This window comes from Harpia harpyja, chromosome 7 (assembly GCF_026419915.1).
Source record: "Harpia harpyja isolate bHarHar1 chromosome 7, bHarHar1 primary haplotype, whole genome shotgun sequence".
NCBI lineage: Eukaryota > Metazoa > Chordata > Aves > Accipitriformes > Accipitridae > Harpia > Harpia harpyja.
The window spans coordinates 50,775,752-50,803,324 of record NC_068946.1 but is presented as its reverse complement, the minus strand read 5'-3'; the positions used below and the strand labels follow the sequence as shown (position 1 = coordinate 50,803,324).

Below are 27,573 nucleotides of genomic sequence, written 5' to 3'. Positions count from 1 at the left end.
ATAATGGGTACGCCCAGCTAACTGGATGCATTGCTATAGGGACTTGAGAAATATGATAGGCAGATGCATTCAGCTAGATAGATATCCCCTGGTGTAGCGAGCTGAAGTCAATTACGGAGGTAAATTGTAAAAGATTTGACCTGATGTCATTTATATCTCAAGTCATAATTAACACTTAAAGTTCAACTCTATGGCAATTTTCTTTTAATAACACTTAAAACCTACATAGAGCTCAAAGAATTGCATAGACATGATGAAGGATGACTTGAGTGGACGCCAGAACTTCAGCGTTAGTCATTAATCCTCAAAACACCTTTGCAAGTCATGTGGGTAGCATCATTTCTCTTCAGTTTCTCCTTTGAAGAGAAGCAGGGTTTGCCCAATACCTCCCCAAAGTCTGTGGCACCTGGAGGTAAGGATTGAGGCTTTTTCAGGTGCTAAACCAGTGACCACTCAGGTCAGCCTGCCTCCCATCATTTTGTCTTGATATATTTTTAAATCCTAGCAAGATCTTTTGAAAGATTATGGACAAATTGCTTGTCAAATGGCCTGTTTTTTCCAATTAGAAGCTATGCAAATGCAGAAGAAAAAATCTGCCATAAACACAGCTTCTGCTTCTAAGATTTTCATGTGGATTTTCATGCATCTCACTAGGGAAGAAACACGCTCTCGGACTGAGACCTTGTAAGTCGAGATTCAGCTTGCTGCAGATTTTTATGGTCAAGTTATAACTGCCTGTAAAGCAGGGGTTTAAAATGGAAGTGCTGACAAAACTTTTAAACTACAACAGTGGAAATGGCGCCGCAATAATTTATAATCTACAGGCAGCTTTGGATTTATTATCACAATGACAAATGCACAGTCATTGTTAATAGGATATTTCCCAGCAAGGACTTCTTGTTATGCAAGCCAGGTTCACTATGTCATGCAGCATGATAGCAATAAAGTCTACAAGAATTTGTAATGAACTTCAATTACTAATAGATTATGGTTAATGGGAAATATGTGCAGTAAAGATATGGGTTTTTATATGCGCCTTCTGGTACTCTACAAGGCAATGATTTATGCTACAATTTATGTTAACATTCTCCAGTACGAAAAAAAAGCCTAAATTGGTGGAAAGCCACTCCATCCATAACAAATATTTAAGATAATTTTGCACATCATGTAAATGAAGATGTAAAATTAGATATTAATCCATTTCATTTTAGCATTTGTATTTTTATTAAAAATGAAGACTTTGCCCTACTGCGTAATGACATTAAAAAATCCTATCATGGGCTGCAAGCATGAATTACACCGATGTAGAAATGGCGACAGCAGCAGAGCTGTAAGTGCATTTGTTCAATTTGCTGTTGTAATTAACAGAACAGTGAGAATATTTCTCTATGTATGATTTAAAGTAGCAGCCCCGAAGCTGCTCAGGCAGATGTGTTCGATGCGGAGGGGACATATACGTGAAGACTGGGCTCCTTTGGAGGGGGTCAGCCTTTTCCTCCCCCACTTTTGCTCGCCCCCAGCCTTCCCACGTGACATCGCTCCAAAGCCATGCCTCATTTGTGGACGCTGGGCGATTGCCTTCCCTGCGCAGCAAACCTCCCGCGGGAATTACTTTGGGAAATAATCACCTGACGTAGCATCAGAGCCACAAGCTCACGCTTACTTATCAGAGGGACACAGGCCTGGGTGTTTGCCTGCTATTTCAAAGGAGAGTTGCTCCTCCTCCTCCCTCCCACCCTCCCTCCGGGTTTTTTCTCCTGTACCTGTAATATAATCTGTATGTTCCAGGTTTATGTGCCTGTGAAATGAAAAGAAAAAAGGTTGTCTCCCAATTTAAAAACAAACACTGTTCAGAACCATCTCTGATGAATGTATAGATGCAATGTTAAGGATTGCATTTACCCAGAGTCACGTTTCTGCATAACGTTTACACTTCATATCTGAAAGACGTATTTAGCCAGAAAGGAGCACACATGCAAGAAGGACTTGCAGGATCATTTCTGGTATATTTTAATACAGGTAGCTTGACACCCAGCTTGTTTCAATCAGTGTTATGCTGGTTTAAGACGATTGCTCTCAGGGAACCTCTGTATAAACCCTAAAAATTCACTTTCCAGGGGTGCAAGCAAGGAAGACCCATCCTGTTGGTCCGCACATCCACCTGGGGGTTTGCAAAGACCAAGGCTTGGCTGGAGATGTGCTTTTGGAAGGAATTTCTGCTGGTTGAGATAAGGCAGACTTTCTGAGAGGAAAACAATTAATTCGGTACAGAAAGCACACAGGTAAGCTCAAAAGTGCTGTATAAATCCCAGTTCATGGACAGGTTGGACTCCCTAAACGTGCTCTGGAAGAGCTGTATCTTGCCATACAATTAAGGGTGATTCTCACATGAAAACGTGGTTCTTCAGTCTATTAGAAAGTTGAGAGATTTACAAGAACTCCTTCAGTTTTTATGGTCAAATGAGCATAAAATTGTGTGCTTCCCCACACTCATTTCCTACTAAATAATACTTACAGTACTTACTTCTTGGAAATGCATGTGTTACAAATTTAAAATTAAAAATAATTTATCCCTTAAGGGTGCTCTTCTGATTCAGTTTTCCCCCAGCCCCTTAATGGAAGCAGCTGCATACACAGAATGAAGTTTACTGTATAGCCCTCCCCCCGTTTTTTAATGAAATTCTCCTCAGAAGCAAAAGCGGTGGCAGAGGACAGCTCTGGCGTGTTTGGTTTTAGATAAGGAGTTTCCTTCTCCAGCCTGGGGTGAAAGTGCTTTTTCCCCCAGCGAATTCTGCTTTTAAATAAGACCCTGTGCAACACCATGCACCCAGCAAGCGCTGCCTCTCCCCGGCCTCTCCCGTTCCGATTAAAGAGGGGAAGGAACTCTCACATGCATTCACATTGCATCTCCTTTTTTTTGTGTGTGTGTGGTCATATCCTCCTCTCTTCTGTCCAGATCATCTCTGCTGTTCCTCGCCTTTCCTGCTTTCTCCCAAATTTCCAGAGCAAACCTCCTCCCAAAACTCTAAAAAGCTTTTTCCTTGTATTTTTTACTTCTGCTAAACCAGAAAACAACAGGACATGCATGTGCATCTTGTTGCTGGGTTTTGTTGTTGGATTTTATTTTTTTTTTTTTTGTTCTGGTATTTCTGTGGCTCCCAAAGATACGTCAGTCCTGACAGGGTTGATGTGGCAATATTCAGCAGTCACCTCCTTCCCACACACCATTTAGAAGAGGTCACTGACAGCACAAAAGAGCTACAAAAATAATTTTAACTTTAATTTGTTTCCCATTAGAAATGCATGCAGCAATCTGTCCTAATGAGAGATTTTCTTTCTTTCCCACTTCGCCATGTCACCATAGCAGCTTACAGGTATACTAAGGTCTTCTAATGCAGCAATCTGTACGTAGCACTGTGTAAAAGCGGTAATAGGTTTTGTTCTGTTCAACAGCTGAGAAATATCACGGACGCATTCTAAAATACACTGGAATTAATATTTGATCACTAGGAGAAGTGTGTGTTTCAAATAATTCACATTAAAATGAATATAAACAGCTATTAATGCCCAACACATTCTCTTGTAAATCACTTCAAATCTTTAATAATCTATATTGTATCAGAAATGTATATGCAAAAATAAAACATAATTTCTTGCAGCTAAAGCATTACCTAAAGTAAACCATTTCCACACTGAATCAAATTATTTCAATGTCAGAAATCACACCTGTCTTACTGAATAAACTGAGTATTCAGACTATTAAATTCATTCAAGTGACTACATTGTGTTCTGCTATGCGTTGTGCCTTGTAGAGAGCATAACACTTCTTAAAACCATAAAATCATTTAGCAAAACAAATGCGTCAACTACTGAAGTGGAGACAGCCCCACATGGAGAAGGGACTGAGGAGGTGAAGTGTCTTCTTTCTGAACATCCTATACTATATATTAAACAGATTTACCTGATGTGACCCCACTGGAAATGAAACAAATCCCAGAGAAACCTGCCAGATTGGCATCAGAGTTTATTTTTACATCTTCCAGGCATGGCCCTTGCTGCCAGGCTAGTGAAAGGCTGCAGCCAGGAGGTTTGTGTGTTCAGCTAAAAATGCCAGAATGCCCTACATGACAGCAGTAGCCGATTCCTAAGACAGGCTTTGCATCAGGGCTCGTTAGTGAAATCCACCTCTCCAGGACTGTTGTTACCACTGCTGTGCCTCGACCACCTTCAATCCCTTTGCTCTTGGAGTGCCAATATGGACCTGGTCCACAAATCGCTCTGCAGACACACCATCATAAAAATAAAGTGAAAATACCAGGAGAGGGAAGCAGTGCCATTAAATGGAGTTGGCTGCGGAGGCAGAAGCAGGCAACCATCACACATGCAGAAGGTGTGAGGCCACTTTCACAGTAACTGGAGGTATGAGATTTTGAAGTCACAGCAAGCTCAAGAAATCCCACTGAGCAGCCACCCAAATGGTCTGTCATTCTGAGCTTCCACTCTTGCCAGCTGCACTGAGAAGCTTTAATTTGCTTATTTGGTCTGTAGAGTTTTTAAATTAAGATGATGAAACCACGTATAGTTCTTGATTATTTTTTAGGAAATGGTTAGGTTTCTGCAGTGCCTGAGTGGATGGTCTGAGTTACCTCAGATTATACAACATCCATACGATAAAGCACAATTAACTGCTTAGTGAGTCACACATTCATAGATTAGCGCAGAATTAATTGGGTATTAAAGCTCGCTTATAACAACAGGTATTAATACTGATTTCTTAACAGACTCCAAAAATTATATATCAGTACTGAAGTAAACTAAGCCATGTATACAGTGTGAGAAACATATTTCAGCTGTTAACAGTTTGTATCTGACTATTTGCTTTGGATCAAGAAGCAAGAAGAGGTTAACTCATGGCTCAATTACTATTACACTCAGGTTGTTATTAAAAAGCACCTTCCCATCTCTTTTTTCACTGCATTCAGGCTTTCTTAAATCTTCCATTACCTGATGCTTTAGTTCGGGAGGAGCATTTTTAGAAAACTCACAAGTTTCTGTCAGGAAATCCAGCAGCAGCTCCCCATCCTTGTTCCCTTCAATAAAGCAGCTCGTTATGTCCATGTGGGATGGGAGCTCGTAGAGCTGGTACTTCAGCCCAGCTGAATCCAGTATCCTTTTCATGTCAGCAGAGGAAACGTAAGAGCAGAGATCATCTAAAGGGAAGGAAGACCCGTACTTCTTCCACAGTGTTTCCCAGCCACTGGTTCCTGAGAGATAAACCACCAGAAAAATGCTCAGGAATAAGGAAAAACACTATTTGAACAAATTTTTTTTCTTTTTTTTTTTTTTTTTTAGCAGTTGTCCTCATTGCAAGTGGGATCTCTCCAGAGTTGGGACGTGTGTCCTGGGGTGTGGTGGAGACGGCTGCCTCCCTGCTTCTCTGCCTCGGGGCTGGGGGCTGCAGGAGGGGATGGACACGTTACCTACCCCAGAGCTCCAGCACCTCCTACCGAGGCCCCAGCTGAGGCCAGAGCAGCTCAGTGCATTTAATCCTTCCCTGCTTCCACTCCCAACAGGCTGCACCCCTCTGCTCCATGCACATAGGCAATGTCTGGCAGGGACATCCTTCTGTAGTCCACCTGCTGAATGCTAGCTATTCAGCGTCATCTTCTTGATTTAAACTATTCCCTAGATTTCAGCTGCCTGTTCGAAAGACCAAATCCTCTCCTATTCCTTCACCCAATTACTTTGTGGTTGAGTTATATGTGAGCTTCATTGAAACACTTATTACCAGTAAACTATCTCTCTGCTACGTGAAACACATGGGGTGCAAAACCCTGATCGTTGTCCCTGTAGCTGGGTGTGTGGTGGAGAAAAGGGTGAGATGGAGAGAGCCTGGGATGAAGCTGTACCACCCTCCCAGCCTTCAGCCTTCACTCCCATCACGCTTACAAGCTGTTGAGCATGGGCAATGAGAGGGCTGCCCCTCACCCCAAGCAGACCTCCCCAGTGGTGCCGGAAGGATGTTTTGGCTGCGTACTATTTGGGTGTGCAAAGGTGAAGAGGGAGGAAGGAAAAGGCTCTTGTCGCACTGCAATCACCTCCAGAACTGAGCCCATGCCAAGCCCGTGCTTGTGGATGCACCTCTTCTCACGGGACATTTTACAAAGAAAACCAGCTGGGTAAGCTGAAAACTCCCCAGATAGGTCTTCACAACTTTATTTTCCCTCAGCCTGGATCTCTGATTCAGCATTTCTGCTATAAATCATTTATAAAAGGATCATCCAGAATGACTGGATGGGATGAAAATAACTTTGAGCCTAATGAGCAGCTCTTGAGAGTTATGACTATAAATCTGCGTAACTACTAAAACCAGTTGCTCGGCGGTTTTGCAAATGCTTTATCTGCAAACAGTTATTTATAGTCAAATAAACAGTTTGGTGTTTCGAAGAGAGGCTACAATATTTTCTTTCACCTGGTAGAAATTGAATGCAGAGCACTAATTGCAGAAAATTTGCTGGTGTCAGTGTTGTGTGACTCAGTGCCATCTCTGTGCCGAGCAATTATACACTACCTGAATGCAGCATTATTATAATAGCTCTCAATAGGCTCAGCATATGGCACTACTTTTGTTTTCAAGGCGATGTAAACAGATTTTTTAAATGTGTTAAAAATAACACTGCATAGCTCTTGCATCTCGCCTGCTCTCCCGGCAGGGACAGAGCAGGAGGATTACAATCCTCACCAACTGACCAAGCCCTCTCCTATCAATCCTATTCCCAGACTGGTTTTTAATTAACACATCCTAATGTGTTTGTGTTGGAGGTGACATTACCTTCCTTTTTTGAAATGAGCTTTGTTCTGCTTATCTTTCAGTACCTCTTTTTGCTTCAGTGCTCATTTTCATAGCACTACTTCCTTCCCCTCTCTACACTCTTCTTTCCCCCAAGGTTTTCCCCTTTCCTCTCTGCTATTCTGAGCTCTACTCCTCTCTCCTGCTTTCTTGCTGGCCCCAGCAATTTCTGCTCCATTTTGCTCCATCACAAAACGCAGGGTCACCTGGCCCAGAAAGGACTTCAAATACTTTTCATTAATTCAGATTTTTAATCACATTAATTTTGAATAGACAGGTGTTCCTCCCTGTATTCACATTTTGTGAATATCCAAAGGGACAGGTTAAGCAACTGGAAAAGAACTTCAATTAACTATGCGCAGGTAATCAGCAATAGTCTGATATTATGATCTATTCTCATTCAGCCAAAGAACAAGGACAGTAACTCAGATCATTTAAAATACAGATTTCTTGTAGTGAACTGCTTGAAAATACTTTAAACCAAAAACATCTTGGAGAAAAATAGTTTTAATAAATTCAAGTGAGAGAAGCGTTACCTCGTTGTGGACACTGCATGAACACAAAAAAGGAACTTCATCAGACATTACAGGTTGCAGACATGGCGAAATTCAATAAAAAATTAAGCTTAAACCTTTGAACTTAATATCCCTGACAAAACTATGGGAAGTGACTGTTTACACGACAAAAATTTGCATAGCTTGTGAAGCAAATTAAAGGCTTTCTAGAATCAAATTAGACCCCACCGTTGCAGTATCCCTAGAAAACCTTGCCCACACTATTAAGAGGTTGTTTACTCTGCCCCCGCATTTTCCTGCTGGATTGACCACAGAGCATCACTTTGAGATCTGAAACAGCCTAAGAATGCTGTTTTCCACCCAAAATCATGATATTAAGGAAATGGGCAGTTTGAGAAGAAAATGAACCATATGTGCTCTAACACCTGCTGTATGGCATAGCTGGGCCCTGTCGTAGCCATTTGGTTAATGCTGCAAGTCTCCAGGAGTCAGAAAATGCAGTGCCCAACCTGAAAAGCCTTTTACAGAAAATAGCAGAGGCTGAAGGAGCTCTTGTGAGTGAGAGCCACGGGATGGAGCCTCTTGCCCACTTCAGGGCTCTCTGTTGCCGTCCGTCACGGGCCAGGCTGTAGGACGGCGAAGGGCAGAGGGCGAGAGAAAAGCATTTTGTGTCCATGGCATGGTTTGCTGGCTTACAAAGCCTTCAGCTTTACAACCTGCAGCATGGAGCTGCGTAAACATAGACGGCATGCAGATTTCAATGGATGTAGATGAGTGGACACCATTTATTATGCAGCCAGTACACCTCTATAGGTGATAAAGAATGTTTTAAATAAAAATGTGCATTGGTTTCTAGCTGGCCTGTGTTGAACTTGCAGGAACCCCAAGGGTCCTCATGGCTCTTGCCTGACCGAGCAGCGCTGGTGGAGCAGCTCTCACCTGACACCAGGATAATGAGGAGCTTTGCCTGCGCTTCCAGGAGGCTGTGGAAATACCGGATAGTTGCTGGGATGTCTTTCACATAATACAGCATCTGGAAAGAGCAGAGGTGTTTACAGAGATACGGTGCGGTCCTAGTGAATATTATAACTGGTACTACTAGGTAAAAGAAACCAAATGGAGGCAATCTCAACAAAAGAGCAGCAGGATGACAAGACACATTAGCACAACAGCGGGCAGTGGGCTCACTCTGCAAGCTTGGGGCTGTCACTGCCTTGCCTGCTCTCTGGCTCTCCCGGGACCAAGCTCATGTTCATTCATTAACCTGAGACCAAAAGATTTGCCTTTCTGAGCAGTGAAGATGGTTTGTAATGGCTTCGGTAAACTTGGAAATACAAAGGCAATTCATACAGAGGACGAGGAGCTTTGAAAACACTAGTTAAAGTATATTTTTAGTTGACTGCCACCCACAGCCTGGTTAATAGGACTACTGTGCTCAAAGTTGCTTTGCTGTAACTCATCTTTCATTTTTGCAGTTCACTTATGCTTAAGCACTTTAAATTACAGGGAAATAAACTCCTTTCTTTCCCTTAGAGTGGATAATGAGGTCACATACTTCATGCATACTTTTAACAGCCAAGTCTTTGACAACATTTACTTTGCAGAGACTTTTACCTGGATCATGTGAATGAAGTCCCATTTTTTAGCCTTCTTTTCTGCATTCATTCGACTTTCATATTCATAAGCTGTCTCCTCATGCCAGGTAAACTTTACGTTCTCGAGGTTTGATGTCTCAGCCACACGCTCTAAAATATGGGAGAAGGCACAACAGAGTTATATCAATTGCAAATACGGGATCCATTTCCATTCGGAGCTTTAATACATCCAAAATTCATATTTAGGTAGAGAGTTTTGGTACCAGTTTAACACAGCAGTGGAATATTTAAAACCTTGAGTCCGTATGTGAGAAGGTGGTTGTAAAGGTCTTTGTAGGATGAAGTCTTAAGAAGGTCTGATGCTTTGCCCTTTGCACCCTCATTTGGGCTCCTCTAGTCTTTACCTGATTAAAAAAAAAAAGAAAGAAACTCTTCCCCATGACTGGCTCAAGCTGAATGAAAACATGTCGGTTGGGATAAACGGTTATGAGGCCACGAGCAGCACTTTTCCTGCCAAATGGGAGAAGAGCTGATGGCCCCTTTGCTTAGGTGACACACAAGACCCGCGTGGCTGAGCAGAAGCCAGGCCATGGTGAAGGGTTTTCCAGAGACTGAACAAATAAATATAGGTGCTCGAGGACGGATGTTTTAGAGAGAAGCACAATTAAAAGCTTGAGAAGGGCAGAGAAAGCAAATGGCTCACTCTGGGAATGTGTCACAGGGATGGTGGGAGGGGGAAGGAGCTTTGCTCCGTGAGCAAGGACCCATCTCTTGACTTTTGGCTTCTGCTGTGTTCAAATAGTTTTTCAAAAGCCCACAGTTTCGGGCAACTGCTTCAGGTAGAAGGGATAATAGTGTTTCAAAACAAAGACTAGTATAAAGAGTGACACATGGCATCTTTTCAGACCTTGATACGATGCACATCCAGCAACTGAGGAAAGCAGAGAGCTGGAGAAGTGGATTCAAGGAATAAGTTATACCGAGGGCCTGGTTCATCACTGCATTTCTTTGCTTTTTATGGGAGCAAAACTGAGACATAATTTCATAATTTAGGGGATGCCGGAATACTAATGTCCATCTGCTGGCATATGGAGCTCATCTCATTGTGCTCCTGCTTGGCGCTCGGGATTGCTCCAGGACAAAACTAGCCCTGATGTGATTCCTGTGCTTTGCTGGAGTTAACATAAATTTAAAACTTAAATGGCCCAAAGGCAGACTGAGCCCTAGCTACAGAACACATGTTCAAAACAACATGATTTGCTAAGACCAGTGCCTTTACACCACTAATCACAATGTTTCTCCTTCTGGGCTCTGATTAGGACATATCCCTGTTGGACAGATGAGAAATGCTCCATCAGTGCTTATCTCCTCTCTTGTATGGCTGGAAATGGGCCACCCCTTTCAGCTGCTGCTGCTGCTACTCTGTTCACTTCCATTTATCAGTCACTGGCCCCGGCGCTTGCAGTTCAGATTTAATTTGCTGTTTTAAACTCAGGCTTCATTCAGCAGCAGTTCATATCACCATCACAAATAATCTGGTGCAATCTGGTTCAATTCAATTGCTAGACAGTCTGTGAGGAGGCACGAGGAAGAAAACTGAATTGCTTGCCAGGGTGGGCTTTTAAAGTCAAAATTTCAGCAAGGGCAAACTCATTCTGATTACGGGAAGTTTCTGCCCAAAGATTCACCTGAAGCCAAAATGTATCACCTTAACTATTTTGAAAAGTTTTCTTTAATTTTCTCCTGGGTTCAACCCAGATAGTTGTCTGGGTCAGAAGCTGGTCGTGTGCCCTTGATGGGTGCCACCAAAACTGGACTGCCTGCAGTTGTGCCGTGCAGGCAATGGCAACACGGCTCAGTTGTGGGGCTGCCAACACTCCAACCGTGGTCACCAAGGGACTTCACCTGGACATGGACCAGGAATGAAGGAAAGCCACAGCCTGGCCACGGGACTTTGAGGAGAGCCTCCGTCATACGATGCAGCCTAAGAGAAACCTCAGTTTGTCGTCACTGCACATCCCAGTATGAAGTTTCTCTTGTGAGCTTGGCTTCTCCTTCCCAAGGAGAAAGTATCTGGTTAGGCAGAAAACATAACTACTGAATCCTCAGAGACGCAGATAATGTTTCCAATTCTCCCTGGAAAATCTTAGGGCTCAGAAACCTAATTAATGATACCTACTGGGGACATGTTTAATTACCAAATAAGAAAGTTTAAAGAAAGAAATTCAGATGAATATTTCATTTCTAGTTTAGCATAAAACTTAAAATAAGGACAATGTCTTATATTTTCTTTAACTTTCTTCTGTAAAGAAACTCACTGAAGTAGGATAGGACTGTCAGTTACTTGGTGGTAGGTGGTGGGACCGCTAGGAAGATTCAGCACAAATCCAGTCTCACATAGCCTATGCTTGATAGCCCAGACAGGACAGAAATGCTATGTGCAAGTGCCCAAACTGTCTTATAAACAGAGCAGATGCTCTGTTGCCCATCCTTCACTATCTCAGCCTGGACCAATGTAAAAGCTCCTGGGATTTTGCACAAGCCACCTTTTCAAAGATCAGGTCCATGTAATAAAGAGACAGATATAAAAAAATGATGTATTTCGTGGGAGCCTTTGGTGCTTCCAGTGACTCTGAACTCCCCCACTGCAGGGAGAAAGGGATTGTTACTATTTGGGGTTTTTTTCCTTCAACTTCCACAAGTTGCTTCATCCTGGGATTGCTTCATTTTTAAGGACTTAAACAAAAGTAAGAGTTGGAGATTTACGGCGTGGTTTTACAGTCTGGTATTTACTACGGTTTGGAGCATTTCCAACAATGCAGGCTGCTGACAACATTCATTCATTACTGCCACATCCATTCAGCAGCCGCTTTCCGGCAAGGTGTGCTCTGCTCGGGGCTGCTCACAGCCTGTACAGCGTAGCTGGTGTCACCTCCATACAAGACCATAATTAACTGCTAAGGTAAAGCCCGGTAGGTGTTAATCCAGTAATAATCAAACTGTGGATTGATATTTAATGCTCACTTTGTAGGGCAATTTGACCAAAGCACCCCTGTTAACATTCAATCCTCCTTGGGAAATGCTTGGCTTTCCTTCATGAATGTTGCTCAGAACTTTGGGTTGGTGGAAGGAAACAAGCTCTAAGCCACAGAGCACATGGCAGAAGTCTTCCTATCCATCTTGCTTTCCTTTCCATGTTTTCTAATTCAAATGTTGGTAACTAATTTAGTGAAATACCGTGAGGTTTAGCTATTTGTTATTTGGAAACGATTTTTAAGATATGTGAGAATTACCATGAGACATGAAAATTTTCTCTTTGATGTTGAGGAAGGATCCTGATTCAGTGCAAGTTGAAGGATAAAAACTTTCTGAAATGTGGGGATTTTACTTTATTCCCATAGAATCACCCATCAGTTCCCACCTTGCCTAGCTTTTAAAGTCCGTCTAGCCCAAGCATTTGCCATGCAGAGCTATTTGCAGTGTGAGAGACTAAGATTTTAATGAGAGACTGAACATTGTTGAAAAGCAATGATGGCAAAAAAACATAAAATAGTGACTTTTTTTCATTTAAGAGCCAATTCTGAAAGAAAGCATTTAAATGTGGGGTTATCCAGCATTCAACTCTTTTTAATGCATTTAGCATACTTAATGTAAATCTGATTTATTTAATGTAAAAATACCTTTGTACTTGAAGATTTGGTCAGCACTTGGCTCTATCACATCATTGTTGATGGTGACCCCCGGGTATCTGGCTTGTAGTTTTGACAGGATCAGCAGGTCAATCTCACCTAGGGAAGCAGGCGACATGAAATCCAAGATGAAAGCAAAGCTCAGGCAAATGTTATCTCCACCATCATCACAACCCCAGTTTTGAAGACTGATGCCTGCCATTCATGTACAGAAAACGTACCACACAGGCACATGTAGCTGCTTTGTATTCTCAGCAGATTGCCACTGAAGTTTTAGCTCTAGGATTTGAGAAAAAATTAAATATCAGTCCCAACTATCTTCATTCCTCCTCTCCGACTACCACCATCAGTGCCAAGGGAAAACCAGACATGGTCATGCACATGGCTTGACCTCACATTTTCTGGCCATGGCCTAACTTCCCGGGGAAGATCCTAAATGACTCTGATGGTCCCAGTTCTGATGGTCCCAAGTCACCAGCCAACCTGGCGGGATTTCTTAGGAGTCAGTAAGAGCATTTTTAGCCAAGCACCTCACTGGTTACCAGGCCATGTGGGTGAGGGAGAAGAGAATATGTGTTTACACTGGAATCAGAAACAACGTTCACGTCTGTTTGTTTTTGGTGTCCTGTGACTTTTTCCATAAGTATAATGAATAGTGCACATACCATTTGTGTTTATCTAACCCCTGTCTTCAGAATACCCCAGAGCTGACTGTACTGCTTTTGTGAGGAATTGTTCTCTCTGGACACTGTGCAGGCCAGCTGCAATTATTTTACCCATGGAATTACCAATAGATCCAACATTTCAAAATTTAAAAAGAGCTGCCATCGCTCCTGGACACCTCTCCCCATCCGCAACACAGGAAGCTCAGGGAGATGATGCTCCCGACTGAGGCATGGGTCCAGGGACAATATCACGCTGGCTTGCCTAGGTTTCTTAGGGCTCACTTCTGCTTACTGTGCTTGAATAAATTTTAGGTGGAAAAAATAATAGAAGAATAAATTGAGGTAGAAAAAGTGAAGCAGAGGGTAACTGTGGTGGATAATAGATCCCAGGGTCATGTTACAGACAAATATTGAGCTTTGTCCTGACAGATGTGCTTGCGCTTGCACACAACTCCACGTCATAAAATTCCCTACAAATGAACAAAATTGTGTACTGAATGGAGGATCATCCAGCAAACCCTGATGGCCACACAGGCCCTTGCTGAGGGACTGTGGAGGGAGGTGCCCCATTGTATTTGCCCAGCGTCTCCACATCCTCATGGTTTTGAGTGCCCCTGGGCTCCCACCACTCCAGCGTTAGCTCCATTATACAGAAGATTTGAGGTACAAAAGGAAAATACTGGGGATTAAGTAGTTGTAATATGTTCCCCAGAACTCAACCCTGCACACCAGGTCCTCCCCCGGCAGGCTCCTTTTCACTACGAAATGCTCTCTGCCTGCTTCTGGCCCCACCACACTTCACCACGGGTCAAAATCAGGCACCCCAGCCCAGGTCTCATCTGCTCATTAATGCCCTGAGAATTTAACAGAAAAAGTGAGGAGGAGTTCAATTTTTTCAGACTTACATGTCTTTCTTGAAGCAACTAATAACACCAAAATTTACATGGCATCTGTGCAAACACGTTCTTTGAGGGAGGGAAATTGAATTTCTGAAGTAACAGAAATAGCTGCAGCTTTGCTGCCACTGCAAACCCTGTATTCTGTTGAAAAATCTGAGCAAAGCCAGTCATCTGCAAGCTGCCATGGTAAAATTTGGGAACACAGAATTTGTAATGAACTACGGCACTATTTTGATTTCTGTTTGCTTTACCAACTTTCTGTAAAATGGATTAGCCCTTTGAAAGGCTGTGCGAGTCCTGATAAAAAAAATTTGAATTTTGCATTTCCATATGCGGATAGGTAATATATTCCTTTCCACTCTTCTGTGGCCAAACCACCCTTGTATTGTTTTTAACCAAAAAAACCACCCCTTTGATTCATAATTTAATCCACAGCCTTAATTGACTTCAGTTAGCTCTTTTATATGCAAACAAGTGTCCTGAGGCATTTTACAGTCAAATCTGTGGCAGCTTGCATTATCAACAATTTGGCAATTAGGCTATCCAAATTATTTAAACTCTCCAACACAATTACCTTTTAAAGGCTACCACTATGTTCACCATTAAGTTTCTAATTAAACATTTTACGTAACGGGATAGTTTATAGCACAGTTGCTACTTTATAGCAGCGCTGATGACTTTTATGGTTTTTAAAGGTACAGAGTGCGGCGCGCTGGAGTGTGAACTTAATAAGGCAAAGGCTGTAGGCGAAGGCAGGCGCTGTAGATGGGCGGGTGTAATGGGATATGATGCTACATTAAATGGTTTGCTTGTCTCTTGAGGTGGAAAAGTGGAAAGGAAACGCTTTCCTTCTGTGCTCCCTCCCTGCAAACTACAGGGGCGGATGGGGCCAGGGCAACAGCTCCATCACTGCCCTCCGACATCAGCCAAGCATAGCTGGGGGGATTTGGGAATGTGCTCCCTCCTGACCACCCAAGGACTGGTGATGGGAACAAGCCAGCAAGCAGCAGGGTTTTGGTGATTCGGGGATTTTTACATCACAAAATGAGCTTTGCCTGCACATTATTGATTGAACGTCCAGCTTGTTAAGCTGGTTAGGGAGTTAAGTACCGCACTAAGTAAAGTGTTCCTGTTAAAAACAATATTTTTGTGGGCAGAAGAATTGTTGCCTTTGTTTGGAGAGAAATGTTCCTACTCTGTCACACTGTCTGTTTTATAACTGACACCCACCATTTACATACAATTCTTTTTACTTATTAGGAGAGATTGACAAAGCTGAGATTAGTCTTTGGAGATGGTATGACTAAAGCATTTAAACTAAATTAACTGTTCATATAAAATTTAAGTTTGATAACTTAATGGGCAGAGCAGAATTAGAAAACATAACCTTTAATTAGGGGGGAACTTAAGCAAGAATTTAATGAGAAGAAGCCACTTGATGTTATTGGTATTGTTTTTCCACCCAGTGAACTTCAGATGATGAGAGACTTATTTCTTCTGATTTCTTCTGGATTTCTTCTGGAACTTATGTTCAGCTCCAGTGTTTTGGGGGACCGTAGCTCCAGGAGGGGCTTGTGCATTGGCTGTGGTCAGCAAATATGTACAGGCAAAACAGAGGTCAACAGAGCTGTCATGTAGCAGGGCAGGAGGCAGCAATGATGGGGAGTTACCACCTCAGTAAATAGTTACAGGGGAGATTAATTGCAATGTAAGTAAAAATTTAATATTCTGAGGAATCTAAGACATTATGGCACTTTTTTTCATAGAAACCCTATGGTTCAAGCTTCTCTCTGCCCTTAAGGAGTGATGGTGTAGAAGGAGGTTTCTTGTGGAGGACATACAAGAATCAGGGTGGGGAGGCACAAGCTGTTCAGATGATGTGGCCACACACCAGCTAATGCCATCTGCTCCTGGAGCTGACTTTACAAGAAAATACCTATTTCCCACTTTGCTCCTTTCTGCAATTTGTAATCCTCTATTCTTTGAAAAAAAAGCAAAATGCATATCAATATTGAAGTTCATAGCATACCTGCTCCACCACCAACACTTAGAATATTGATTGTAGACTTCCCGTTTCCAATACTGAAAAACATTATTTACACATTTTAGGAGAGCTACCCAGTCGAGAGGGTTACATCCATTTTGTGAAGCACTGGAGAACCCGTGAAGACTAAAATCTGCAGCACAAAATCAAATGCCACATGCACATGTACAGGCAGGCCTGCGAGCTGGCAGGAGGGATCAGATTCAGAACTCTGCTCTTTGGAGATTCCTGATTTCCAGTTATTTTGGCAATTTGTAGAGGAGTTCTGCTTTTATTATGAGTGCATACAAGCAGCAGCAGATACATACCTTCTCCATGTCTATGCTTCAAGGACCAGAGACGTCCCTGGGTCTGGACCAGCAGCTTAGAAATTGTTTGTAGAAGTTTCACATTTTGCAAAATAGGGAGGAAAAAGGGAGAGTGTAATGCCTTTAAAATCCCTTAACGAGGCTTTGGCAGAGCTATAAAACCCTGGACCCAGAGAAGGGCCTCCCCAGAACCAGGATTTGATCCCACCTGCCTGCTGCCCCAGCCAGCCCGGAAAGCGAGGGGTCCAGCAAAAAACACACACCAGCAGGCAAAGCAGGAGCGTTATTCACACGTACGGGAGAGAGCCTAAATATTAACTGAAAACATTACTTTTAAAAAGATGCTTTCAATCAAATTTAATGTTAGAACATAATATCCGTTATTGCATTTTTCGTGTGTTAGACTTGATTCAGGGTAAGCTATATCTGCATGCAAGCAAACAATTCAGCCTTATCTCCTCCCTGCTAGGCAAGCTCCATCCCGAAGAGCAGCCATTCAGCGGCATGTGTAAATGAAATCTCCAGCCAAGCCCTATCAGAGACCTACAGACGGGGTGGCCGGTGGGGAACAGCAATCTGCCTCTCGCAGGCAGCCCCCCGAGCCGGGCCAAGACCGTCACCGCCACGGGACCATGCCCCAGGCTGTCCTTCAGCTCAGTGTGGCCACCTCCACGTTACCTCGCTATCACAGCCGGCAGCTGCCTCTCCACAAACTCCTGCATGCACTGGTGCTCGGTCGAATTTTTGAGGAAGAGGCGGAAAGACTGGAGGTATCTGGCAGGGTCGGTGAGCAAGCTCCTCATGGGCGATGTCATGCTGGGGGTCAGAAGGATGCAGGAGGGGACAGGTTGCTCCCTGCAGCTCTTCTTTCAGACCTAGAGAAGGAATAACAAATGCCGGGGAGGTAAAAACCAGCACGCGCCCGGACTTCGCTCAGTGTCCTCAGCCCTGCTGCTGCGCCTTAGAGCACTTAAAAAAGTATTATGCAATTTTGCAATAGAAGCTGTAAATCAGGTTTGAGCAGCAAAGCGTAATATATCATCTTTAATCTGCACAGAGGAAATGCCAGCATTTTTTAACTGTGCTGACACAGGGCTCTGTTAAAACCCGGTAAAAGGTTCTTTAGACGGTTCGTAAATAAAAGAAAAATTCCCCTATTTCTTGAAGGCATGGAGAGGCTCCAAAGACTTGGTCTGGATTAGAAGAAAGTGCAACACTCATCTCCAGAGATGCTGGCAGATGTCTCTATCTGTTTTTTTAATCTTTTGATGTTCTTAAAGGGAATGTTGATGGTGGGGTGAAAACAATAAAAACCTTATAAATGCACTCTTTATTTTTCTAGTTCCTCTGAAGATAATGGTATGATTCCCACGGGCTAAGTAGTTAATTCACGAAAGCCACGTGAGTTGCTGGAATGGATGTTGTGCTAAACCCAGCTTACACAGACTTGGGAGCAGGGGAGGCAGAGTGCGCTACCGGGAAATGTCGGGCTGCGCCTTGAAAAGCCCACAAAGATGTGCTCATCCCCCCTTAAACTGCAGTTTTAAGTCCATCGTATCTTGTCCTAAGTGGCAAGGAGAAAGAGGAACCCTCTTCGTCCTCATGGCTCCCGTGCTTAAGGACCGCACCACATCTCACCAGTGTCTCTTACCCTCTCCTCTGGCTTTCCTGCAGCGGTTACATCCCAACCGCTTCTCGTTATTTTTATTGCTCCCTTTGGACTGTCCCCAGCCAAGCCCTGTTGTTGAAGCGCAGCAGCCAAGGACAAAAGCCTCCCACCCACTGACATACCCTGGCTCCCAGCACAGCCAGTGTTGTCCCACAACTGGGGCTCGGTACCCGCTGTGCAACGAACCAATCTTACACACAGAGCCGAGATATTTCTTTATTTCACGTCTGCGCAGAGATGGGTGCCAGGTGGTAACTCCACAAAGCCGGCACACCATACCAAAGAACTACAACGTATTTATTCTGTTACATGATCAGTAAAAACCCGCCTAAATTTACATTCATTGGTTAGTAGTGACCCTCTGTCAGCTGCGATAGCGTTAATTGTCTTCCTAGTAGCTGGTACAGTGTTATGTTTTGAGTTCAGTATGAGAAGAATGTTGATAACACACTGATGTTTTCAGTTGTTGCTAAGTAGTGTTTAGTCTAAAGTCAAGGATTTTTTGGCTTCTCATGCCCAGCCAGCGAGAAAGCTGGAGGAGCACAAGAAGTTGGCACAGGACACAGCCAGGGCACCTGACCCAAACTGGCCAATGGGGTGTTCCATACCATGGGACGTCCCATCCAGTATAGGAACTGGGGGGAGTGGGGGTGGGGGGAATTGCTGCTTGGGGACTAACTGGGCATCGATTGGCAGGTGGTGAGCAATTGCATTGTGCAATACTTGTACATTCCAATCCTTTTATTATTACTATTGTCATTTTATTAGTGTTACCATTATCAGTATTAGTTTCTTCTTTTCTGTTCTATTAAACTGTTCTTATCTCAACGCATGAGTTTTACTTTTTTTTCCCGATTCTTTCCCCAGCCCACTGGCTGGGGGGAAGTGAGTGAGCGGCTGCGTGGTGCTTAGTTGCTGGCTGGGGTTAAACCATGACACCCTCTCATCTATTATTGGTCAGCTATATTTCAATTAGCCTCGCTTGCTATGTAAATTTTCACGCATGCTCCTTGCAGGTGGGGGGGGCAAGTTCTTCCAGCCTTGAATTGAGCCGGTGGTCGCGATCTCCCCCTGCCACCTTTACCTTTCCCTTAGTTCATGCTTCTTTGGCCATCATCTGGCCTTCAGCACCTTCTGGGGCAGGATGTTTCATTTTCTCAGTCTTTAGTTCCCTCTTCAAGGGCATAGTCGTTAGCAAAGCCTGCATAGTTTATACACAGTAATCAGGCTTGTATAGTGAAGCTATGGAGTACTGGTCCTCCTTAAAGGCCAGTGCATCATGTTTAACCCTGAATTGAGCAGTATCACCACGGCTAGACCATAACTCAAACGTATGACTACACCGGGACGGCTTCCCTCACCCCACCAAGACCCCACCCCACTTGCCTTCACTCACCAGCATGACCGCTGAAATACAAACCATGGGCTTTTTCCAGGCGACTTCTCTTGTCCCTTTGAATTATAATTCTGTCCTCCTTTGTGCTCAAACCCCTTTCAGCTGCACCTCAAACAACAACAGTCTCATGCAAATAATGAACAGAAACAACGAAAGAGTAGCGGGCTCAGGTTCGTACTCATCATTACCTCCCTTTCTGGCAGTGAACTGCTGGTAACTTTTCTAACTGTGAAACCAGTTTTCCACCCACCCAACAGCTGTCTTATTGAGGCCATGTCTTCCTTGCTTGCTTATGAGAATGTCATACAAGATGGTGCCAACCCTAAAGCCTCTGTCTAGGAGCACCTCCTTCTCCCCTGTACACTGGGACTGTTACACTACCAGCAGAAAGATGGGCTTGGCACAATCTCTCGCTGACATCTCCACATTGCCTGGCCATCACCTTTTTCTCTTTCTGGTGCTCAGTCCTTCTTGAAGGACAATTTCTAGGGACAGCCGTCATGCTGAGCAGCTGCAGTTCCCCAGCTCCTCCTCCTGCCCCTTTTCAATGATAACACAAGCTGCTTGGCTTTGCCAGCTTTCCTTTGCTGCTCATGCCAAAGATAACATCCAAGTCGTGACATGTTTTGGTTTTGCATCCCATGAGCCACATCCTCCTCCCATGAGCCACATCCTCCAGTACGTGCTCTTACCAGAGCCATTAGATCAATTAGCAATGGCTGTTAATTGCTGTCCTTCCGGCAGTCCGGAAGACCAGCGGTGACCTCCAGAGCAGGACCCAAGGTATGATTTTTCCACCCATACCACTGCCGAGGCAGACCCAGCTTTTGGCACGCTCCCTGTTTCCCACCCTCTCTGGCAGCAAGGATGCTTTCAAGGGAAAAACCAGCAAAACTGACTGTGTTGAAGAACAATGATGAAAAAGACCTTGTAACAAGTAGATGGGAGAGCTTTAAAAACTTTGCTGGGTCTCAGATGCCCATGAGGGCCAGTCGGAGTGGCACAGGAAGGTGATGGCCCCCCCGGCCACAAAGCTTACCCCGCTGCCGCCTGCTTCAGTGAGCCTGGTGGTGGTAAATAAAACAGGTTATGTGGCCCGTGCATTAGGCAGACCGACAAATTGCAGCTGAATTGACTCTCTTAGGTGGAGGACCATCGCTCCGGCTCGCAGGGCGATATCTGCCGCTCACGTGCACAGAGACAGCATGCTGCCCACGCTACCCACCCGGCTCAGCCGCCACACATGAGCCTCGGACCAACAACCCCTCCTTTTCCCTGATGACCAGCACTCAAATCCCCAGCAAAATCTGAATTAACCTGAGGAAACCAGGTATGAATTTTGCCAGAGAGAGTAAGGAAGCAAACAAACACCTGGATGTATGTCGGGTGAGAATTACTCACTGCTAAATCACCCTGAAAATAAAGTGGTATATTCCTTGTTTACCCATTCCTCTGCTCTGCCTAACTCCTTGCTTTTTACTTTAAGCACATAAAGAGGCTTTGCCATTTGCCACTACCTTATTTTACTGCCTTCAATCTTGAAAAAATATTTTGCAGTTAATAAGAGGAGATTTAGATAACTGACCTTTTTTCTATGCCTCCCTCTACTTCCCGTGATTTAATTTGCCCATGTCCCCTGCTTGGCAGTCTCTAATGAGCAGCTGAGATTCATTTTCATGTTAGGTGCAGTTCAAGGAATTTGTCTCATTTATTTCATTATGCTTTTGGCTGTTTGAATTTGCCCCATTTACTTCATTATGTGTTTTGCTGTTTGAATTCCAGCCAGTTAACTTTAAAAATGAGTAAAGAGAAGGAAGAAAAGGGTTTTTTCTGAATCAGGCTGATAGCAACTTTTGGATAATAATGTTCACTTGGGCATGTTCCCTTCAGTGATAATCTAAATTCATACGTAGCTCCCTAAAAAGACTGAGGAGTTTCGAAAACAAGCTCTGTGTTTATGCTGCAGTTACTTGATCCACCCCTGGTTTACGCCGGCGTTAGCAGAATTAAACCTGCTTTAAACTCACCGTAAAACCCTTTAAACCTTCCCTGTGAAGCCAGAAAACAATGTGAGCGTGCCCTCAGCTGTAAACTATTTGCAGCAGGAGCTTGGGCTTATTAGCACAGGATTACGGCTTGTTGCCGAACGCCAGCGAAACAGGGATCCCTTTCGGAGGAGTTTAATGCAATCTGTTAAGCTCGTGCTTGCCTCGCAGCCAGCCGTACTTACGCGCGAGCGGTCTGTGCCTCTCGGGGCCGCGGGCTCCCACGGCGCGATGCCGCTGCGGTGCTCGGGACGCGCTCCCAACCGGACACCTTCTCGGCGGCTGCTGCCGCCGTCCCACCCCCGGGGCTGCGACGTGGCAGCGTGGTGGAGTTTTTGCTGCTTGAGGAAGGAGTGGGCGACATCATAACTCGATGCGGCGGCAGCTGCCTGCAGAGGCAGAGCGGGCGGTTTAAACATTGCCCACCGTGTCCACCGGCACCCTCTGCGTGGTCCCTACCAGCTGTCCCCCAAGACACGCCTGGCACGGCCACCAACACCCCGGGAGCATTTAGACACAGAGCTCTATCAACGTGTTAATTAGAGTCCGGATGAAAAATAAAGCCCTGCCACTGGTATATAAGAAATGCGACTCTTGACAAATTGGAAATAGTTGTCTCAGTGTGTGGCACATGGCAATGTACCGTATCATTTACAGTTTGGCTATAGAAGCCTACCGTTATAGATTACTTTGCTTTTTAGTTCGTTTTCTTGCCAGGAGCTGAAATTTTGCTTATCCCTTACTTTCCAGGGCTTAAGCAATGGGAAGCATTTTCCAAATTGTGTCTGCCCTCCACAGCACTGTTAGGAGCAGTTTTACCCCAGGGAACACAAGCATGGAAAAAAGCACTGACCCATGTCTGCTATCACAGTGTGGTTTGGTGTTCAGAGCCTTAATAACATATTTGCCCTGTGTGTGCCTCAAATTGTTCATTGTTCCTTCATGTTTAGTGAAAAATAATTTTTTTTAAGTTAAATGAAGAAGTTTTCCTTCTGGACTTAGATGGAGAAATGAACTGTTCATGGAGAAATGAACTGCGAAAGTCCTGTAAAGTAATACCAGTAATATTAACAATCATGCTTCCAAAGGCACAGTTACAGGAGAAATGGCTGTAGTTTGACATTTAGCTGGAAGTTTACTGAAATAAAGATTTCATACCAACAGTTAAAATTGTGCAGCTAGAACAATGACTGTGTGGGAAGGCAACACCCACTGCCTTTTTTTTCTCTCCATACACAGCACCATTTCCAAACCACTTGGAGCGAAGGAAGTACAAAGACCTTCGTCAAGGAGCAAGCCGAGAGCTGCAGAGCCACGGTGTTTTGGCACCTTCCGCTGGTCCCTCGGCAAAGAGGGATGCCAAAGCCACGCAGGAGGAACAAGCAGCCCCACAACTGTTTCGCCATCTCAAATCGGCGATCACGACTTTATATGCAAGAGACATTTTAAGGAAAATGAAACGCCGGCTACTCTGTCAGACAGCCACAAACCAAGCCAGCTTCTCTTGGCTTGAAGAGTCCCAGCGAATGCTCATTCTGCAGCAACGGCTCCCACCCAGGCTGTGGGTGCAAACCCTGCTGCAGCGGTAGCCGTGCAATGCCCTGTCCTGGCTCTGTACCAGCGATAAGTACTGCTGTTCAAACAGAGCTGAACAGCAAGGTCAGCGGTGTTTTCCTGGTTTTCTTTGTAGTTCTGGAAACCTGGATTAATTGGCATGAGCAGAGCTGTGCAAGTTGGTCAAAAGAATATAAACTCATGGGCATCTGGCCCACGCTTTTCTCCTTCTGCAATCCACTAAAAATGAGTTTTCCAAGTGCCAGTTGCAATTTAATATGAAAGCCTAAGTTTAGAGATCCAAAAATAAAAATTATATGCATCTGGTGCTTTTAAGTGCTTTATGAAAATAAAAGATGCTGCTGTTAATTTCCTTCTTTAATTTCCCCTGGAGACACATTCTGCGAGCTTTAAGCCAAATCCCAGCCGTTTCAGTTTGACGTTGGCTCAGTGCTGCCCTGGCGCAGGGTGATTTGGGAGGGGGGATGCTGCACCATTGCCTAGACCTTACTTTCCTCGCCCCCAGCACCTTCCCTTCCCGATGGTGCCTGTACGACGTGCTGCAGAGGCCCCTGCGCCCAGGGCAGGGCTGTGCTGAGCCAGAGGCTAACGCCAGCAGAGAAGGGCAGGAGCCAGGACAGGGGCTGGCATCGCTCTGCAAAATGAAATCCTGCGGAGAAGCTGGTCACCCCACCCTCAGGCAGACCGATGGTTTTTTCATTAATGTGATATACACAGTTTAAAAAAGAAAAGAAAAATCACCTCCCTGTGCCATTTCACCATGCATCCTCCTATATACAGCACTGTCCTAGATGGCAGGAGGCTGAGTTATTGAAAGGAGATCCCACAAGCCTTGAGGGCATCAATATTTGGGAATAATAGTTATTGTGCATTAAACATCTCTCTCTCTCATGACAGCTCAGGGGACAATTCACAACTCTGTAGATACTTGGCCAAGAGTGGTATAATATTAAAACACAAAGCTGTGAATAAGAGGAGTCCACCCAGAAACCTGGCAAGGACCCAGGTAGTTGTCACTGGCCCCTTAGACGAGGCGAAAGCTGGGAACAGTCAACATCTGCAGATTATTTCCTTCTCTGGTGTACATCTGTGTGGGTTTTGGCTGGAAATTTATACTCTGGGAAGGAGGAGAAAGGAGCTAAATGTTACGGTCCTGGTCCAAATGAATCATTATCATTTCCTCTTCCAGCGATGCTGGAAGCAATGCTGGGAGCCAGCCCTCGCTGAAGGAGGAAAGGTGCAGAGGAACGTGCCCTGCCACATGCTCCCGGCGTGGCCGTGCCCAGCAGCAACGCAGGCTTTCCCATGGGTTGTGCTGATCCGCAAGCTCCACCAGCCTCGTCGTTCCCATGGCAGAAGTGGGAATAGCAGCACAAAAGTATCCACTGAAGATTTAGAAGAGCTGTGATAACTGGTTAATCAGTTGATGCCTTCAGAGATGAAAAGTGCTATCTAAGTTGACAAAAAAGATGGGTACAGGCAGGGCGTTGGGACTGGCTGCTGGTTACACGTGAAGACAGGCGATTACAAGCGTAAAGCTGTGTAATGCTGATTTTATCTTGGAAGGGACAGGAGCGCCGGAATAGCCCATCGGTCATGCGCGTGGCTGCTGTGACCCTCGCTTGGGCGAAGATCCATCACTCTGGAGCAGGGACCGAAGCCTGGAGTCACAGCTGAGCAAAGCTGAGCTTGGGAACAGGCAGGGGATGGATCCACGTGTAACGTCGCCCCTCCCTTAATAAAACCGGAGAGGCCAAAGTACATAGGTCAGACCTAGGAAACTGGATTTTCAAGAGGCAGCAGGAGTGGAAAAGGCTGGGCAGGAAAGACCTAATTTCTATCCTCTCGCCAGACTTCAAAGCATCTGTAGATGGACCAAATATCTGAGCCCAGAGATCCAGGAGTTTATTGGGCTTACCTCTGGATCTGATTTAATCACACTCAGCCAGCCCGATAAAAGCAGAAACTAGACGTTGCTTAATGTCTAAAGAATTATTTCTGCTGTCTTCTAATAAAGCACGCTGATGTAAGCTGGAGTCGATAACAAGATCGCTGCGCTGGGGTAGCAAAATCTCATTTTACAGGACAACCTAACTGTCAGTGCCAAAGAGCAGACAGGTTATTGCTCATGCTCCTCCAAGGTTGCTTTTATTAAAATGGAAATTTCCAAAGCTTTGCATGCACACACACGCGGCCACGGGCGCAGACATCCCTTCGAGGGGGAGAGGGGCCAGCCGCAAGGCCACAGCTGCCGCCTTCCTCCTGCAGCTCGTTAGCCGTTCTTACAACCCGGGGTACCCTGGGGGAACTGCAGCATCGCTGTCTCTGCCCCGGGTGAAGGGGTCCACGTCTTCACAGCCCCCATCCTCACCACGGCTTTGGGCTGGGTTTGGCAGGTACGGCAGCCCCGGGCAGGTGCGATGCGCTCCCCCATGGCTGCAGCCCATGAATCTGGGTGAGGATTTGCTCTTCCTCCTCAAACCCAGTGTAGGCATCATCACCTTAAAATTGGGCTTTTCGCATTTTGGGCTGCTGCAGGTCTTCATGCAACAGGGGCGCAGGACCCCGGTCCCTCTCCAGCATGGCCAGTCTCAAACCACCATGACTGGTTCATCCCCACAGGCACTCTTCACCCTTAAAATAGCAAAAATTGACCAACGCCTGGCTGTATTTTCAATTTTTGTCATTGTAATACGCTGACCGACTGCAACAGGCCAAACCTGAACCTGGCTATCGAGAACTATTTATTCAACAAACACGGTGCTTTATCTTCCCAAGTACTTCTGAGGAATGGATTATAATTTTTACAAATGTTTGCCTTTGTTAAAATAATTTTGCTTTTTCCCCCTCCTCAAAGTTAATTGAATAAAAAATTCTTCCTGAAATATTTCATTATGCACCGCTCCAAACTCCTGGTTCATCATAGTGAAACAAATGAGTGCTCTATTCCCAGACTGAAAAAAATAACCTTTAGAGTATTTCAACTAGTAATTTGAAACTGAAATTCTTAATTAAATTAATCTCAGAAATTCAAGTTCCAAAAATGTGGGTAAGGGATTTCATTATTATTGTGTCCAGGTTTGGAGGTCGTAAAGGATGGTGAACACCTTCACTGCCTGGTACTCCTTACCAGAAAGAGCTGGTAGAAAGTGATGCTGCTAGAACACTACCCAGAGTGTACAGCTCTCGTCCCACAAAGCCACGAGGCAGCGATGGACCAGACACGAGAGTCCCAGCCTCTCACTGCCCCTGAGCGAAATGCAGCTCACTTTTTCCTTGGGACTTCAATCTCTGCCAAGAAATGAGTTTCTGTGCTGGAGAAGCGTGAAGGACTCGGCAAAGACCTGGCTCAGGTTATGGATGTCATGGGAAAGCAGAATTGTGCCAGGGAAGAGGAGCTGGGTTTTCCTCTTTGCCACTTTTGCTGATGATTTAGGTTTTCTACACAGGTATGAATTTTAGCAAGCAACAATCATTCACTATAAAAAGGCAATTTTTAGGACATTTTACCTGTATATGGGAATAATTATTTTCTCTTTTCAAGATGCAGTGATACGAGGACAGAACTGACAGAAATACCTAACTACCTATAAATGAAAAATACCATCTTGGACATCTTTTTTTCAGACTGTCACATGGGGCCGCTCCTGGTACCACGCTAACTTAGTGGAGCTTTGGACCCACTGATGATAAAGGCACGAAGCGATACAGAAGTCATGCAGCTCTTAATACCTGCTCATGTTTTAAATCTTTTTCACTTGTAACAGCAATAGTCTGTTATTTATTCCAAAACAAGCATTCCTGGCTCAGAAGATCACTGTCTTTCTGATACCTACGCAATATCCACTTGCGATCGGCACCTTCCACGTTATTAATTTCCCCTTACCTCCTCCTGTAGCTGTTCCCCAATGAGCTCATGCGACGAAGAGGATCTGAACGAGCCGCATTTGAAAAGCAATCAACCGAAATTAGAAGGGCTTTCTTCTAGCCGCGTTTGGGAGGCCATCACCCCCTCGAGCACATGGCGCTGACGTCTGCTGTCACTCCGGCTCTGACATGTTAATGCAGGAAGCGCAGCAGCTGCCGTCGCAGCATTATTTTGACAACTGAATATTCCACTTCCAGCTCCTCGGCATGGTTCACATGCCTCCTAAATCTCTCTGCTTGAAGTGTAATATTTTCATGCCATTCATATCTCTTCCTGTGGGAACTTATGATAAGCTTTGGAAATGGCTTAGACACACTCACTCCCCTCTGATGGCAGTAGCCGCGTACAACTCTCATTTTGACTAAGATTTTGACTATCTTTGCATTAAGATGACT

General features: G+C 44.7%; 1 protein-coding gene and 1 long non-coding RNA gene across 4 annotated transcripts; one reads left to right on the top strand and one right to left on the bottom strand.

The window, feature by feature from the left end:
* Positions 1-1,732: 1,732 nt before the first annotated feature.
* LOC128144365 (histamine N-methyltransferase-like) lies at positions 1,733-27,222 on the bottom strand. Of its 3 annotated transcripts, XM_052793124.1 has the most exons (8): positions 21,861-21,989; positions 17,244-17,440; positions 16,243-16,295; positions 12,641-12,748; positions 8,980-9,110; positions 8,305-8,398; positions 5,046-5,264; positions 1,733-1,798 (listed from the first exon to the last, which is right to left on the bottom strand). In XM_052793124.1, the coding sequence occupies exons 2-8, from the start codon at positions 17,378-17,380 to the stop codon at positions 1,791-1,793; spliced, it is 750 nt and encodes a 249-aa protein (XP_052649084.1). In that variant the 5' UTR covers positions 17,381-17,440; positions 21,861-21,989; the 3' UTR covers positions 1,733-1,790. The 3 variants fall into 3 exon arrangements, with proteins under 3 accessions (XP_052649084.1, XP_052649083.1, XP_052649082.1); XM_052793123.1 differs by lacking the exons at positions 1,733-1,798; positions 21,861-21,989 and adding an exon at positions 27,137-27,222 and having other exon boundaries at positions 3,576-5,264; XM_052793122.1 differs by lacking the exon at positions 1,733-1,798 and having other exon boundaries at positions 3,576-5,264.
* Positions 20,415-23,598, top strand: LOC128144366 (uncharacterized). The gene is made up of 2 exons (XR_008236057.1): positions 20,415-20,960; positions 22,915-23,598. It is a non-coding gene; the product is annotated as an uncharacterized LOC128144366 (long non-coding RNA).
* Positions 27,223-27,573: the final 351 nt, after the last annotated feature.